The sequence below is a fragment of the Mastacembelus armatus genome, chromosome 8, assembly GCF_900324485.2.
Source record: "Mastacembelus armatus chromosome 8, fMasArm1.2, whole genome shotgun sequence".
Lineage (NCBI taxonomy): Eukaryota > Metazoa > Chordata > Actinopteri > Synbranchiformes > Mastacembelidae > Mastacembelus > Mastacembelus armatus.
Window position 1 is genome coordinate 11,481,428 of NC_046640.1, and position 15,928 is coordinate 11,497,355.

The following is a 15,928-nucleotide window of genomic DNA, read 5'->3' on the forward strand; positions in this document are numbered from 1 at the left end:
GCAGGGAGCTCCAATGCAAAACTGATTTGTCCACGTTGCTGAATGATGAGCTTGCTTTCTCAGCTGGGAGAGATCCAGGTAGCCCTGGGCCAAAATTACTTCCACATTCAAATAATTGGAGGCTGCTCTTATTTATATATCTTCCCATTAAACTTGTAGTGGGCGAAGTTAAATACCTAAATGTTGTCTGTGATGAAGAACACAGCATGTTTGAATTGTTCTAAGAATTTAAAGTGAAAAATTCTTTATGATCAAATGTTTCTTACATCATTTAAAATCAGTTAATATTTTAAGTGATCTAGGGTACAGCTATTTCATGAGCTATTTTGTAATTCCAAGAGCATGAAAGCTGTGAGATATGAGTTGCAATGACAGCTGCCAAGACCAACACACACAGTTTGCATTATACAGAATCAAAAACTTCCTGCTGATAACAACCTTGCTTAACTTTGTATTTCCCTATGTCTGACATTTCAGTATCAGTATCATGCTACTTCAGATAGCAGATGTAGACACGCCAAACATGCTGTATCAGTTGTTCACTGAATGCATAATTAATACCCAGGAATGCAGGACCCAAACAGCAGAGCCACAGAGCAGAGAGGAGCAACAGCAACAGTGTCAGTCATGTGCGTGGCATAATATTAATAATATTAAAACAGAAGATGCCCAGCCTTTTTTCTTAAAATCCAAATTAGATATGTTTATGAGCACTTTATGTCATATGATGAAAAGCAGCTGAACAGTGCCACCTTGTGTGTCAGACGAGTAGCATTTCTCTTTTTATTGTATCCCTTGTCCCTAAGTATTTTATCCCTGTGTTGGAGAAATAAATTAGACAACAGCTAAACTCAAAATAAAAAGCATGCACACAGAGTCATATTTTACACTATAGCCTATATTTATCCTGAAACTAACATTTGATGTAGGCTTTTATTTTTGCTTAAATCCAATTGAAAAGATTCAGGATATTACATCATTCCCTGTTTAGACCTATACTGCTCATCAGTGACCCGTTTTGCAGTAAATGAGTACTTTAGAAATGATTCATACAAAGACTCCATACTCCCTTGACAATAAAAAATGTGTCTATTATGACTCATTTGCTTAGATTCCAACCTCGGCTTAAATATGAGAATAATAATGAAGCTGCTCTTAAGACTTCACATCAATTGTGTTTTCCTTTTCCCTGAACTAACATCTAGTTGTAATTTCTGTACAAATCACATCTTTGTATTGTTCTCAACTTTAATGATCTGTGCAAGTGAAAAGGTAGTGATTTTACCACAGTGTATGAAAGGTATATAATCATTTCTGTTTATAAAATGAACTGATTAGCTATAGGCTCTTTGTCTGATAATTCCACTACATTTTTTTTTGTGGTTTAACCAAATAATTACATTGAGCCGTTGCCCACACAAACAGGACGTGACGTTATTTAGCCTAACTTTTGCATGAGACATTTTTCCTTACCCGTACAACCATTTTAAATAAGCTCTATTGTATAGAGGCCAATATAGTTGTCTGTAAATTCTGGATTACAGTCATTCAGCTCTCCCGCTGCTCAACAGGTAAAAGAAAAATGTGCTTACACCTTTTTTTTTCTTTTTTTTTCTAATTAAATTCCCAAAGTTTTGCATGGAGGTTGAAACCGCATCAGTGGTCTAAGGTTGAGCCCTGACTTTCAAAAGGCAGGATAAAAGATGTTGGGCACTCCCTACAGGAGAAGTCAAGTACAACAACTAAACTGTTTTGCATCCAAAAGAAATCCGCTGGAATGTTTAAAAATACACCATTTAATCATTTTATTATTAGATTATTGTGTATTTTGCTTTAACGACCGCGATTTCCATAATTTACACATTCAGGGGTAATAAATATAATATGTGTAGATCATTTCCGGTCTTATGAGCCGTGTAATTTGCTATTTCAAACGAAAGATAACTACAGCCTAATCATCTTGCGCCATCCCTTCATTTATTTACGGTGTCTGGCTGTCTTTGCCTTATCGCACCATGTTTTTCACTCACTTGCTGATCCTACCGAGTTTGGAATAAGCTGGTGGGACGTTTCTAAATCTACTGGAAAGATATGCCGACCAAAAGCCACAGCGCTCTCCCCTCACGCGTTCAGATGGCGATCTAGCACTCTGGACAGTTGCATCAGTTCCTGTGTGTGCGTGTAAATGGCTGTGCCGTGGCTGTTCCACGCTACTTTTTATTCCCAGGACGCAGAATAGTATTAAACCCTCCGCTGCTAGGAAAGGCTGCGCTCATAATAAAGACGTCACCCTCTCGCTCGGGTTGGCTCAACCAAGCCAAGTGCGCAGTTATTGGTAAGCTACAACAACAACAACAACCTCAAGCACCATGCCCGTGGATAACGTAGGGATTTCTCTGAGATCCCCTCGCCGTGCGAAGACTAGATCTGCGTCAGGTCCAAACACGGCCTCGAGCTAATTGCCTCTCTACTAAAACCAGAAGACTTGATCGCGTTGCGGGCTCTTGTTGCAACAAATAGGACGCAAGACGTGGATTTGAAGGTATTTAATAACTGCGACACTGGTTATGGAGGTAGACGTGCACACGCGTCCGCTTAAATTGGTGTCATTGTAGTGCTTAGTGCGCACGTCTTTAAAAGTGTTCCACATTTAAATGGACACCGTGTGTCTCCGTTTGCACGGGGCTGCGGATACAGGACGCAGCGCACTTCATAGCTGTGTCTGCAACGTGTGTACTTAATAGTCCTGGAGAGAGGGGAAAAAAAATCAACAGTAGCAGATTCCCGAGCTCGGATTTGCCTTCGTGTTTATTTTTAGTGTGTTTCAGTTCAGACGGGGAAGTTGATGATCAGCGAGGTGGTTATAAAACACATGAAAACTGTACTACGCACTTTTCTGCTCTGCTTCATATTGGTTTTCTGAAGAGGCACGCCCACTCCGGAGCAATGTGGGTGCCCCGTGTATATAAAATCATAAGAGACTTTTATTTATCTACGCATTAGCAGCTTGTTAGTTCATTATTTGCTCAGTTGCAACCCATGAGAAGGAGGATAAAGGCAATCTACACTGAACTGTTTAAAGCACCCGTGTGGAAACCCTTTTTACATTAGATGTCAATTTTGTTTTGCCAACAGAGGGGGGCGCTGTTTGAAATACACCTCCAGTAAGAGTGAATGGGGAAGTTTCAGATCTGAGAGATGCAGTATGTAGCACATAAAGTATATAGTAAGAATAATTATAGAGTAATTTAACTACAAATGCATGTCACACTGGAACTATTGATTATCCATATCAATCCCTTAGTTGCATTGTGACAGAATATCTTGATGAAAGTAGTGATATATTAGCTACACACACTGAGTCTTACAGACATTTTTAAAGGGATATTTACTGGAAACTAAAAGAACTCACTGTTACCCAACATGCATTTCTAGTGACAGTGTTCCAATGCAAGTTTTCTTTGCAATTAAAACTCTAATGGTAGAATCTCAGTCATTTTGGACTAGTTTGCCACACAGGATCTCTGTCTTTTTAAAGAGTCATGGAGGAAACAGTTACTGCTACTCCATCCCCTGGCACCGGTGCTGCCTCACCAACCCCAAGACCTCAGACTTCCTCCTTTACCCCATCTCGCAGCTTGCTGGAATGGAGACGGAGAGTCAAGTCAGAGTATATGCGCCTTCGTCAATTAAAACGCCTTAAAAAAGCAGAGGAGGTCAAGGTTGGTCAACTGTGTATTAAGCACATTTGCAAATGTTATATTCAGAACTGACTGTGTATGTATCTGGTGCATGTGTGACATGGTCTTTGGTCTGTTTGTCTCTAGACTCTCTTCATGTCCAACAGACAGAAGATTGAGCAGCAGACAAATCTCCTGAACACAGAGTGGTCCAAGCTCAGAATTCAGTCCATCCCTCTGTCAACTTCTAGTGGAGGTCTGACCAGCAAGAAGGTGTGTGTGTGTGTGTTTGTGTGTGTTTTCATACCCACATCTCAATCCTGCCTGGGCTGCCCTGTCTCAGCTGGTAATATTCTTAGTGTAGCAATGTGTTCTCATACGAAGTGAACTTGACAGGTTCCACTATTCTGCTCCAGTTCCCACCTGGTTGTCAGGTGTTACTAAAATATCTCAGGACACAGCCGTGTGCCACAAATGGATCATATGGTACCCTAATAGTGGTGTGTGGCCCTGTGGAGCTTATAATATAAACAGCCTGAGGGTATAACAGCTTCTTTCTCTTCCCATGTGCTGTCAGGGTCCACTATATTGTATTTACTGGGTTTATTTTACCTACTGGGAAGAAAGCACCATGGGGGTTTGTTAATATACAGTAGTGGTAGTTATAAAACTCTCCAACAATTCTGTTTGATAGTGTTTGGTCAAGGCCAATCCATGTCTGGTTCTCTTATAGATGTGTACAGTGGAGTTTGGCTTTCCAGGATTCAAAGCTCAAGCCATTGCCATGAGACCCTTGTCAACAGTGGCAGGAATCCCCTTCATGTACTCGTGGTCGCCTCTGCAGCACAACTTCATGGTATGAAATAAATCATATTGTGGTGAGGGTGATGCAATCGGATTTTGTTGGACACAGAGCACAATTTATGTATATATTTTCACTGATTCACCTGATTTCAATTTATAAGATGTGCATGTATCAAATGGAAACTGGACACGCTCTTTTGTGAGCTGATTAAATTTTCCTCTCATGGAACATCTAAACCAGTTGGGTAAACTCAAGAACACACGTCATCAAGCCAAAATAAGGCTTTTATTTTCTTTGATTTCAAAAATACATAGTTTTGATCTACAAAAGATATTATCACACAGTGATGTTCATGCATCTATTACTTATTTTTCGTTTCACATCAGTTTTTGTGCCTTTGTTGGACTGTGAATTGTCCACAAACAGAACCATGTGAACTATAGACAGACTACTTTAGCACCTTAGAAGCATCCCAGATGGTCATGTGATGTTGGGTATCAGATGCTTTTTTTTTACTTTCATGGCCATTTTTGTGTCCTAGGTGGAGGATGAGACATTCCTTCACAACATCCCTTACATGGGCGATGAGGTGCTGGAACAGGACGAGGCCTTCCTGGAGGAACTCATTGACAACTACGATGGTGTCCATGGTGACAGAGGTGTGTGTTCTGTCAAGGTGTCTGCACAGATCCAACTATCCAATTTCTTACTGTCAGTATATCACGTTTACTTTTAGTAGGGAAACTGAATTCATGTGTTAATGATGTAGCTGATATATTTTAGCATTTCTGGCAGCTTGTGGTAAATACAAATATTTAAGGGTTTATTCTGATATCCTGTGTACATCCCAGAGGGTGGGTTTATCAATGACGAGATCTTTAAAGAGCTGGTGGAGGCCTTGAGCCAGTACTCTGACCATGAAGAGGAAGAAGAGGAGGAAGGAGCGGGGGCAGCAGAGCTGACTGGGAAAAAGGAGGAAGAAAGAATGATGAGGAGGAGCTCAACAGAGGGATCAGAAGAGACCAAAGCTGGGTCTGTGGCGTTCATCAGGAGGAAGCGGAGGAGCACTACTGAAGGTGAGCAAGGCTTCAGCTATGCATTTGTGCATTCAGACAGAACAAGGCTCGTATTGTTCCTCTCATTACATTATACAGCTGGGTCACCCTGCCACAGCAGTTCTTCAGCCGACATTGTTTAGTTTAAAGCTGTCTCTGTGTCCTTACATGGCTACTGTTTGTGTGAGGGAACGTGTTTGTCCATGACACTGATATGGCCTGGCTCTAATTACAGAAATTAATGACTTCGTGTACCAAGCTGTACTCACACTCTGCGAATACTTAGTGATAGTAAAGTGGATGCACACCTGGGTATACAATGATTCACTTATGTAAAAGCCTAACCAGGGATGGGAGCTGCAAATTAGCTCTGTGCTATAAGCCCTTTGTACACGGCATCAGCTATAAACAAATAGAACCTATCGGTGCACTCACACAACCATGGATGCAGTGACCACGGATAAAAGATCCTGAACAAAGACTGTTCAGACTGTTCTCGTGGTTTTGACAAAGAACTGTTTTCAGAAGTGTTCTCATGTTATTGCTAGCTGACCATGAGACTTGGGAAAACTTCTGTACCACTGCAAAAATGTTTAAAGAACATATTGCATAAGCTTTGTTTGTGAGTTTCTATCAAAACCTGATGTGTGGCCACAACTGGGTTATTTGTAAAACAGACTTCTCACTGTTTCTTTTTGTCTCCCGAAGTGAGGGACTTGTCCAGCAGCAAGAAGATACCGAATGATAAGATATTCACAGCCATTGCCTCTATGTTCCCCTATAAGGGCACCACAGAGGAGCTGAAGGAAAAGTAAGAGAAATGCAGTAAAACTTCAAATCAATGTGCACAATGCTAGACAGTCTGTTGCTTAGTGTTCACCATGGTTACGCAAGCTGTCGGGGAGGAAAGTAATAATGGTGGCTCCCTCACAGACTGTGACTCAAAAGAGAAGTTGTATCAGTATCTGAAACGCAACATTCAAATGAGCATGCTAATTCTGCAGCACAAAGAAATACCCACTAGTAAAACTGTCCCCGTTACCTCAACAGGTACAAGGATCTCTTGGAGCCACCCAGCCCAGTGAAGCTGCCCCCGCTCTGCACCCCCAACCTGGATGGACCTTTTGCTAAATCCGTGCAGCGGGAGCAGTCATTACACTCCTTCCACACGCTTTTCTGCAGACGCTGCTTCAAATATGACTGTTTCCTCCACCGTAATGGCTTGATTTATGTTTATCGTTTATCCTGCAAGTTTTAGTTGAAGTTTGTTGATTTCCATTGAGATTCTGATTAATACGTAATTACACTACGCCTTCCCCACTTTTTTGTGTATTAAGTGCTGTATTAATTGTGCACAGGTGCAAACTACTGTGATGTACAATACTGAGACAAAACTGACAAAAATTTGTTTACCTTCATAAAGCTTTTCATGCTACACCCAATGTTTACAAGAGGAAGAGTAAGGAGATCCGCATGGAGACTGAACCATGTGGTGTAGACTGCTTTCTGTTACAGGTATGCCAAGCTCAAAGCTGTTTATACATCTGTATGCAGTAGTAATCTACAGTATTTTGCTGTTTACTCTCTGTTTTTTTTTTTTTTCCTATCCCCAATCCTCTTGTAAAGAAAGGGGCTAAGGAGTTTGTCGATCAGAACATGTTACGGTCACAGAGGTCTCGGAGGCGGCGGAGGCTGCAACGTCCCACCAGCTCCAGCGGTCCTGGGCCGTCTGGGTCTGCTGCGGAAGTCAAAGAGGGCGACAGTGACCATGAGACCACATCCTCCTCAGGTAGGACTGACCTCACAGGATTTGGAACAGCTTTTAAAAACACCTGGTGTTTTATAGACTGAAAAATTAGCAAGCAACAGAAAAAGTTTTTTTTTTTTTTTAAATTTTATCTCCAATTTTCCTATTTTGTAGTTTCCACCTTTAGTTTGACTTATAACTTCCCTATTATATTAGACAGTGTATTCAAAGTATATTTACTATTTAAAGTTACTTATATATATACATTGCTTATATTAAATCATTTGTTCTTTCGCAATTTCCATCTTCTGAGCTACTTTTTAGTAAATGCAAAAATCTGGTTCAATCTGGTGATACAACTAAGGCTGTAGATATTTTCAAACATTATAGGTTATTTGAGTCAATGAGACTGAGTCACCATATGACTGAGTGGATGCATCATTTACCATAAATTCCCCGGAAATTCCCCCTTTCGGGAAGGCTCCCTGCCCTGATTGACTGCAGCACTTCAGAAAAGTGAAACTTGGCTGGAGATGTCTTCCTTTCTCAGTCACATTTCAATATCAGCTCTCTCTTGCCAAGCAAAATAAACTAGTTTTGCACGCTTCGGTCTCAACATAAATACTTTTCCCCTCTCTTTCTACTTCTACTGCGTGTGTGGGTTTTTTTTATGTTTGTTTGTTTTTTTTGTTTTACTTCTATTGGGAGGATCAGGATTAGGGAACTATGGATCATTATCTTCTCTTCCCCTCTAGACCTCTCAGGTGGTTGCTCACTGCCATCTATGCCTCATTGGAGGTCTCCGTTAGTTTTGGAAACTGCTCAGTCAGTGACTCAGCAGACTCTCTCACACGTGTTGAGATAATGTGGAAAAAACCAGAGTGTTGAGCAGATTAATAAAGATACTCAATGCTGCAGCATGCGGCCACAGCACTACTGCATTCAGCCTGTTGCCAAGCAACATTTGGCTTTCTGCCTCAAACTGTGGGTGTACAAGCATCAGTCTTGCATGTCCAAAACACTAAATCAAAGCCCATGTTCCCTCGTGTATGTGTGTGTGGATCCAGATACACAAAAGTAAATTTTCAAAATTAAATTAAATTAGCAATTATCAATGTTTGCAGATAACAAATATTCAAAAATGATTCAAAACATATGAAAGAAACTAGTTAATCAGTGATACTAAAGTGTGTTTCTGTATGTCTGCATGTGTTTGCACACCTCACTTTGTGGGGACCAAAACCTGTTTGAGCACTCAGATTCTGTTACTTGGCCTTCCTTGTGGGGGACTAGATGCTTGTCCTCACTATGTAAATCATAAATTTACAGTGACATCTTCTAAGGTTTAAGGTATAGCTGAAGTTACATTAAGGTTAGTGTTAGGCAATTAGTGATTATTGTCAAGGTCGGGCTAACTCTCGCTGCGAGGAATGAAAACAGAAATCTGTGTGTGAAACAGGGGGGAACTCGCGGTGCCAGACTCCAACCAAATTGCCTCGAGGGGATGATGATGGGGAGCAGCAGGCATGCTGTGTGGTCCAGTGGAGCGGGGCCGAGGAGTCGCTATTCAGGGTACTGCATGGCACTTATTTCAACAACTTCTGCTCCATCGCTCGCCTCATCGGTACCAAGAACTGCAAAGAGGTGAAATGTTTACACACTTAAGAGTTTTTCCATCTAAACAATGTTATGTAAACACAGAGAAAAAATACAGTGTTTACTTTAATGTAGTCATTCGCTTTTTGAAATTTTTATATTTTCTTGTAATCATGTAAAATTGGGGGTAAGAGCTGAACAAATTATGTTTTAAGTTGCTTGTAGGATCATATTTTCTAAAATGGCCTCCACTGATTTAGGATTGCACTCCAACAAATGAAATGTGGGTTATAGGTCTGATCACGTCAACACAATATATGCTGACACAATATATCAAATTTTATACAGCTCTCTATGGAAGTGCTTTATTCAACAGTTTTTTTTAATATAACAGTACTGCTCCTCTCACCTCTAGACTTTGATGTGAAAAGTTTTGTCGAGTTCCCCTTTGAAATGCCAGATGCTGAAATGAAAAAAGTCTGTATGTGGATTTTTAAAATTCTTCACATTTTGGTAGAGTAGAAAAGGAAAAGACAATAGAAAGACAATGTTGACAAATAGAGGCCAGAGGATTTCTAACAAATGATCACGTAATATTTGAGAGAAAGTACCACAATTGTGATTTACAAGCTGTGTCATCTGGTGTTGACTAGCCACACTAGAGTGTAGTTTCCATTGTTAAATAATGAACTCTAAGTCTTTCTGAAACCCGCTGTATAGTTGATTGGAAATAAAATTAAAAATCATTCCTCTGCTGCTAATTCCTGTTGTATGTGCGTCAGTGCAAATGTAATAACACATGCAACCTGCATCTGTGGTTTCATGCTGTGGATAATTAGGCTGATTACAGAGAGAATGACATGTGGCACCATAAACTGAGATGCTTACCAGATGTGACGTTTGTCATATTTTCTCATGATGTAGTTGTTTGGCCCTAGACGTTCCCAGACTTATGTCAACTGAGCGTCACGTCCGCAATGCAGAAAAAAACCTGGTAGAGACCATACAAAGTGTTTTAAAACTTTTGAGCACAATCCACTAAATAAAAAAAAGAGGTAAAAATCAAGTCTTGATCTGTCTCAGTGATACTGAAGCACCCTCACCTGGCTACATCCTGTGCTTGTCCCACAGCAACACAAGTCCAGAGTTCACATGTCCTGTCTGTCCCGGCCCTGCTGGTATCCAGAGGGCCCCGCCAACTGCTTAGCTGAGTGGAAATGCTGAAGCCAGCTGCATCATTATGTGTGTCTGTGTGTCCTAGGGAAGAGGCCAAATCTGGGTTTTGGCAGCCAGAACCATTTGTGTGTGTGTGTGTGTGTGTGTGTGTGTGTGTGTGCACAGATGTGTGTGTATGTCTGGCGTCTGCAGTGGAGTTTTGAGAATAGAGGAGGGGGCAGGATGTTCTGTGGCGTAATCGGCGATGTGCTTTTTAGCTCGTGCAGCACTACATTACACAACTTAATTACAATGAAGGAACAGAGTTTCTTCACAGTAAAGTACATTTGGGATAGATTTCCATGTGTTGTTATTGTTCATGTCATTTTTATCTCCCCCAGGTGTACGAGTTTGCAGTGAAGGAGGTCTTGATCCATCGTGTTCCCCTGGAGGATGGAGGCATCTCACCCCAAAAGAAGAAAAGGAAACACAGGCATTATATCACGAGTTATTCTCCCTCTTTTCCATCCTTTGCTGTATGATGGAAACATGATCATAAAATAACATGATCTCTTCCAAAATGACACTTAAGCCTCAAAAAAGCTTACCTGAATAGATAAAGGTTAAAATACACGATTAAAAGTTATGCAGTGATATTATATTCAGCACTTTTTTATTAGTTATAGAGCTGTGTTTGTTCTTCCTGTCACGTTTCATTTTTGTCACTTAATAACAGAATAGGTATGGAAGTCAGGAGAGTCAGTTTTTTACAAAGCTGAATAAACCCTTTTGTTGTGTTTGATGTGTCAGGTTATGGGCAAAGATTCAGCTGAAGAAAGGTACTTTCATCTCACAATAAATCATCATGACTATTTCCACTGTATGACTTATAAAATACAGTACAGTTTACTGTGCCAGTCTGAGGGCTTTGTCTTCTCTTGCTCCAGATAATTCATCCAATCAGGTGTACAACTACCAGCCATGTGACCATCCTGACCATCCATGCGACAGCTCCTGCCCGTGTGTGATGACCCAGAATTTTTGTGAGAAGTTCTGCCAGTGCGATCATGAGTGTGAGTTTCACCTCTCTTATTCATCTGCGTCACCAGTCTCTCACATGCTGGATGCTTCTTTCTTATACGCAAACAAAAACACAAAAGTAGACTGTGTAAAAGAAAGTATTTCATCGCCACATTTTCCACGGAAAGCTTTACAGCGCATTTGCCAGGCCACAATAGAGCAGGGCAGCCGATTGCAAAGCAGTTCTGCAGTACTCCAGCAGCGGTCAGAGGAGGAGCTGTCCTCTGGTGGGGATAGGTGGGCGTCTGCTTAACGCAGAGTGCGTTCACAATGAGGCATTTGCTGCAGCAGCAACAACTCAGAAGTGTGTTTTCCAAAAGGGCCACATGGTGGAGGAATGCATTTTGTATTTTGTTTGTACCCAAGACAGACGATAAGATGAAGTAAACATTTTGCTGCACTGTTTAAAAGCTGGTTTTGCCTTGTTTGTTTCTCTGCTGTGGTTCAGTCACCTTCTCTCTCCCCCTCCTCCTTACCCTAATATTACCTCTCCTTTTCCCGTAGCAGAGGAGAGCCGAGCCAAACAGGAAGCAGCCCCCGGTTGCACATGTGTGTGTTCTAAAGACTTGGAGAGCTATCAAAGGGATATGACAGGCTCTGTGCCGGATACACAACATCATTTCGAACATCAGTATGAGTCAGACAGCTCCAGCTAAACTATGTTTAAAGATACAGACACATTAAACCCCAATAGGCTGGGAATGGGAGATTAAAATGGCGCAACAGAGAAGACAATTGCTGCCTGGAGATCTTGTTCTAGACAGTTTTTCCCCAAGCAGAGGCTGCTGGAAAGATATTTAAGTTATTCTTGCCTGATCCTTCTGTTCATCTGCCTGCAGGGTATTATGTTACTCACTGCAAAATAGTATTTCAGCATATCTGCCAGCAGAGGTCTCTGAGTGACGAACTCCTCAGCATTACTCAGCCATTGAGCTTCTGTGCTGTGACTGCATTGTGAGATAGTTATTTATCAAAATAATATTGTGTTCTTCCAAGTCACATATTTCTCACCACATTCAAGTTGCACGTAAACCTTCTCAGCATGTTCCTTTTCAGAAAAGCTGTGTGTCTAAATGTTTTCTAGGCCAGAACCGCTTCCCAGGCTGCAGGTGCAAAACCCAGTGTAACACAAAACAGTGTCCCTGCTACCTGGCCGTAAGGGAGTGTGACCCAGATCTGTGCATGACCTGTGGCGCCGCAGACCACTGGGAGAGTAAGGTGGTCTCTTGCAAGAACTGCAGCATCCAGAGAGGCCTAAAAAAAGTATGTAAGAAAACCTGAACATTTTGATAGTTAAATATTTATCTGACATTCTGTTATTCTTGAGTCAGTGATGTTTAGATCCCTCGTACTGTGTGACTCTTGGTTTGCTAACCTACAGTATATGTGATTTCTCCTTTAGCACCTGCTGTTGGCTCCATCGGATGTCACCGGGTGGGGCACCTTCATCAAAGAGCCTGTCCAGAAGAATGAGTTCATCTCGGAGTACTGCGGAGAGGCAAGCTCATGCAGTTTTAGCCATATTAAAATTATTTTGCTTATGAGGTCTCAGTTTGATTTAAGTTTTGCGCTTACAGTGCTTATTATGCATGTGTGTGTGCATGAGCAGCTGATCTCCCAGGATGAGGCAGACCGACGTGGCAGGATCTATGACAAATACATGTCTAGCTTCCTTTTCAATTTGAACAATGGCAAGTATTCCCCATGCTTTCTCTGTTGTTATAAGCCAGCCATACCACTATCACAGTATATTTAGTAATTGTTAATATACCCTATGTCTCTCTGTAGACTTTGTTGTGGATGCTACACGAAAAGGGAACAAAATCCGTTTTGCAAATCATTCAGTTAATCCTAACTGCTATGCAAAAGGTAATATTGAGGCAGTTAGAAAGTCAACTATGAATTTTGTGGGATTTTCTTTTGTGAGATGAAAACAGTTTTTGTGTTTACTGCTACAGTTGTAATGGTGAATGGAGACCACCGCATAGGAATATTTGCCAAACGAGCAATCCTACAAGGAGAGGAGCTCTTCTTTGACTACAGGTAGAGTCACAGGCCTTTTTGTGACTCTCCATCACCTTCAAAGTAAAATAAAAAAACAAGTCTGTTGTACATTGTGACAGAATTACTAGTTTCTGCAGATACGGCATGCTAGCTCAGACTCTTTATCTTCCTCCCACAGATACAGCCAAGCCGATGCCCTCAAGTATGTGGGGATAGAGAGGGAGGTAGAGATGACTTAGCTGCAACTGCTGCCTACCTCCGTAACTTGTGCTAAACTCCTCAGTCACCCACTAATGCTTTTGTCCCTCTCTGGAGCATCACATCTAGCTGACAAATTCCAATGAACAGCCATGGTCTCTTTGCCCTCTTTGCTGCAGAAAGCCCCTCCCTGCTATTTGCAGGTGCTCCTGCTCTGCAAACACCCTACCAACTCCTCCATAGACAGCTGTCAGCTCTACCCTTCATCTGCTCAAACCCACCCACATACCTGCAAGACTGTGTACGCCAGGCTTATGAAACTAAACTATTTAAAGTGGAAATACTATTAATCTGTATTGCTTACTGCACCAATAGGATCACTTTTTTTAAATTTTTTTTTATTATTATTTAGTTCCATTTTTCCCAAAGTGAAGTTCTGTTACTGTACTTTAGACCAGCTTTGGTTTGACCTCCCAACACATACTGCAAGCATTTACATCGCACTTACATTAATGGCGATCAGTGAAATGCATGTACTGTCTATTGGATAAACAAACCATTAACCATTAACCACCACATTAGCTTCAGTCAGATGCTGCTCCATGCAGCCACTCAGTATTGTAGTGTGATGTTACCCAACATCTATCCTTCAGAAAAACTTGCTATATTCCTGTGTGAACCTTTCCAGCAGTTAGCATCACCACCACATTTTTACGGTAAAATAAGTTATTGTGCATTTATATTATTGTTCTGCAAAAAAATAGGCAACCAGACGAGAAACCGACTGACTGAATGTAACCAGTGGTGAAGAGATCTCAACCCTCTTATCATTTTACACATAAAGTCATTATCTTTGGTACTTTGAGCAGCCTACATGCACATCTAATATTTAGCATCATGTTTACATGATCTTAAAGCCTTCACCCTTTGTAAGGCAAACGATTAATTAATGAGTCACAACACAGTAAATGTCTTCCTTTTAAAAATCGTGTAAGTGCCAAATGATTCCACACAGAAAAGCAAGTAACAAGTAACAATTGCAAAGTTATAACAAAATGAAAAGCAAATTTGTCAGTATTTAACCAAATACTAGTCCCCCACATGTGAATGTAATATATCATTTATCATCTTCTCTTTTATTTGTTTTTATATGTCCAGATCTATTACTTCCCGTTTTTCCATTTATAAACATTAAAACCCACAAGTGAGATCTTTCTCAACAGTGATGAACAAATGGAGTTTACTGCTATGTACAGTGTATGCCTATAAAAATAAAAGTTTTAACTTTATACATTAAAATGTGCTGTCTTAGTCCTTATATATGTTAAATATAAACAACACAGCACTAAAAGCATCTCACCTAAAATAACACATTAACAGTTTTCTTCAAGCTTCTTTTTTTATTGAGGTGACAGTTTGGCTTTGCCTTGATTTACACAGTAATGGTCATTTACAGTGAAAGTATTATACAAAACAAAATAGAGCATATTGAAAAACAGAAAGATTCCTATATTTCAGTGTGATCACAAACAACTGTAATAGTCTATTTTCTGGTACTTGCAGAATAATTCGGTTTGATGGTGTCTAACCTGGTTTAATCTATCTAATCCTCACTCTGGTGCTTTATTACCGGATTTCATGCATGATATCACCATTGACAAGGTATGTGCTGATTCATTAAAAAGACAGAAGGGCTATATAGGGACTAAAAATTTAACACAGTGTTAAGTGTTACTCAAAATTGCATCCAAGTCATGATTTTTCTCTGCAACCATTTTAAATTTATGCACCTTTATTTTATTTTTTTTATCATTTTGATAATAATCTTAGGTTTAACTCCAGAAAGCACTAAACAGTGCCCAAGAAAATCACATTTTATAGAATCAGCACATATCCTGCCTGAACTAATAACATCCTGCTGGCCTGCTCCCTCTACTGGCCATTATACCTTAAACCATTTACCCACAACCTTCACTCCATCATAGGACATTCAGGATCAGTGCAGCATAGATTCAGTATGCTTGCAATGTCACATACAAACACCTAAAACCTGGGGAGCCACACTAAGCTGCAACCAGGCCTTGTTTCTGTCTCACCTTACTACTGTCGATGCTCTACACTAGGTGAGCTGGATGACTGGTAACAGTGCATGTTTGTTTTTTTTTTATATAATTAAAGTTATTCTTTAATATTAATACCCTGGCGGGCAAACTATGAGTACAGAAACACTGACACATCCAGGCAATCACACATACACACACTCTAGGGACCACGCCTAAATTAATTAGTGAGTTGCAATGAAGTGACAGTGCTAGGCACGATGTTTATAATCCATTTACCAACGACTACAGTGAAAATAAGTCAACTCTTTAGTAATAGGTGACAAGGAGTTGAGTTTGTTGGTTTGTGCTGAATATAAACTTTGAGTGGTGAATATCCATTTAACAAAAACACAAGCTATTCTTTGTCTCCATCACAAATCAATAGCGTCTTAGCGAGCCTTTCATTTTCATTCATTTCATACAGCATTCTTAAAAATATAGTCTGTAAATGCCAGTTTTGGCTGAATCTGTACATTTTCATACATTTTTAGGAAGTCATGCCTTTA

The 15,928-nt window shown here is 40.5% G+C and overlaps 1 protein-coding gene and 1 long non-coding RNA gene across 7 annotated transcripts; one reads left to right on the top strand and one right to left on the bottom strand.

The window, feature by feature from the left end:
• The first annotated feature begins 1,951 nt into the window (after positions 1-1,951).
• ezh1 (enhancer of zeste 1 polycomb repressive complex 2 subunit) lies at positions 1,952-14,609 on the top strand. 6 transcript variants are annotated; one of them, XM_026324806.1, is made up of 21 exons: positions 1,952-2,542; positions 3,136-3,203; positions 3,539-3,722; positions 3,828-3,953; positions 4,414-4,536; positions 5,027-5,144; positions 5,337-5,561; positions 6,249-6,351; positions 6,591-6,754; positions 6,964-7,055; positions 7,167-7,329; positions 8,747-8,931; positions 10,440-10,531; positions 10,849-10,877; positions 10,986-11,111; positions 12,203-12,381; positions 12,521-12,616; positions 12,728-12,809; positions 12,907-12,987; positions 13,077-13,161; positions 13,301-14,609. In XM_026324806.1, the coding sequence occupies exons 2-21, from the start codon at positions 3,199-3,201 to the stop codon at positions 13,359-13,361; spliced, it is 2,319 nt and encodes a 772-aa protein (XP_026180591.1). In that variant the 5' UTR covers positions 1,952-2,542; positions 3,136-3,198; the 3' UTR covers positions 13,362-14,609. The 6 variants fall into 6 exon arrangements, with proteins under 6 accessions (XP_026180591.1, XP_026180592.1, XP_026180596.1 ...); XM_026324807.1 differs by having other exon boundaries at positions 1,952-2,335; XM_026324810.1 differs by having other exon boundaries at positions 1,954-2,542; positions 13,077-13,203.
• On the bottom strand, positions 8,785-10,252 carry LOC113140805 (uncharacterized). Its single transcript, XR_003296688.2, has 3 exons — positions 9,987-10,252; positions 9,772-9,874; positions 8,785-8,921 (listed from the first exon to the last, which is right to left on the bottom strand). It is a non-coding gene; the product is annotated as an uncharacterized LOC113140805 (long non-coding RNA).
• Positions 14,610-15,928: the final 1,319 nt, after the last annotated feature.

What these genes read in the sequence shown, in the direction of transcription:
- ezh1 (XM_026324806.1), top strand. An exon ending in ATATGACTGTTTCCTCCACC is followed by an intron (nt 6,755 to 6,963) that starts GTAATGGCTTGA and finishes ACCTTCATAAAG; the next exon opens with CTTTTCATGCTACACCCAAT. An exon ending in TAGACTGCTTTCTGTTACAG is followed by an intron (nt 7,056 to 7,166) that starts GTATGCCAAGCT and finishes CCTCTTGTAAAG; the next exon opens with AAAGGGGCTAAGGAGTTTGT.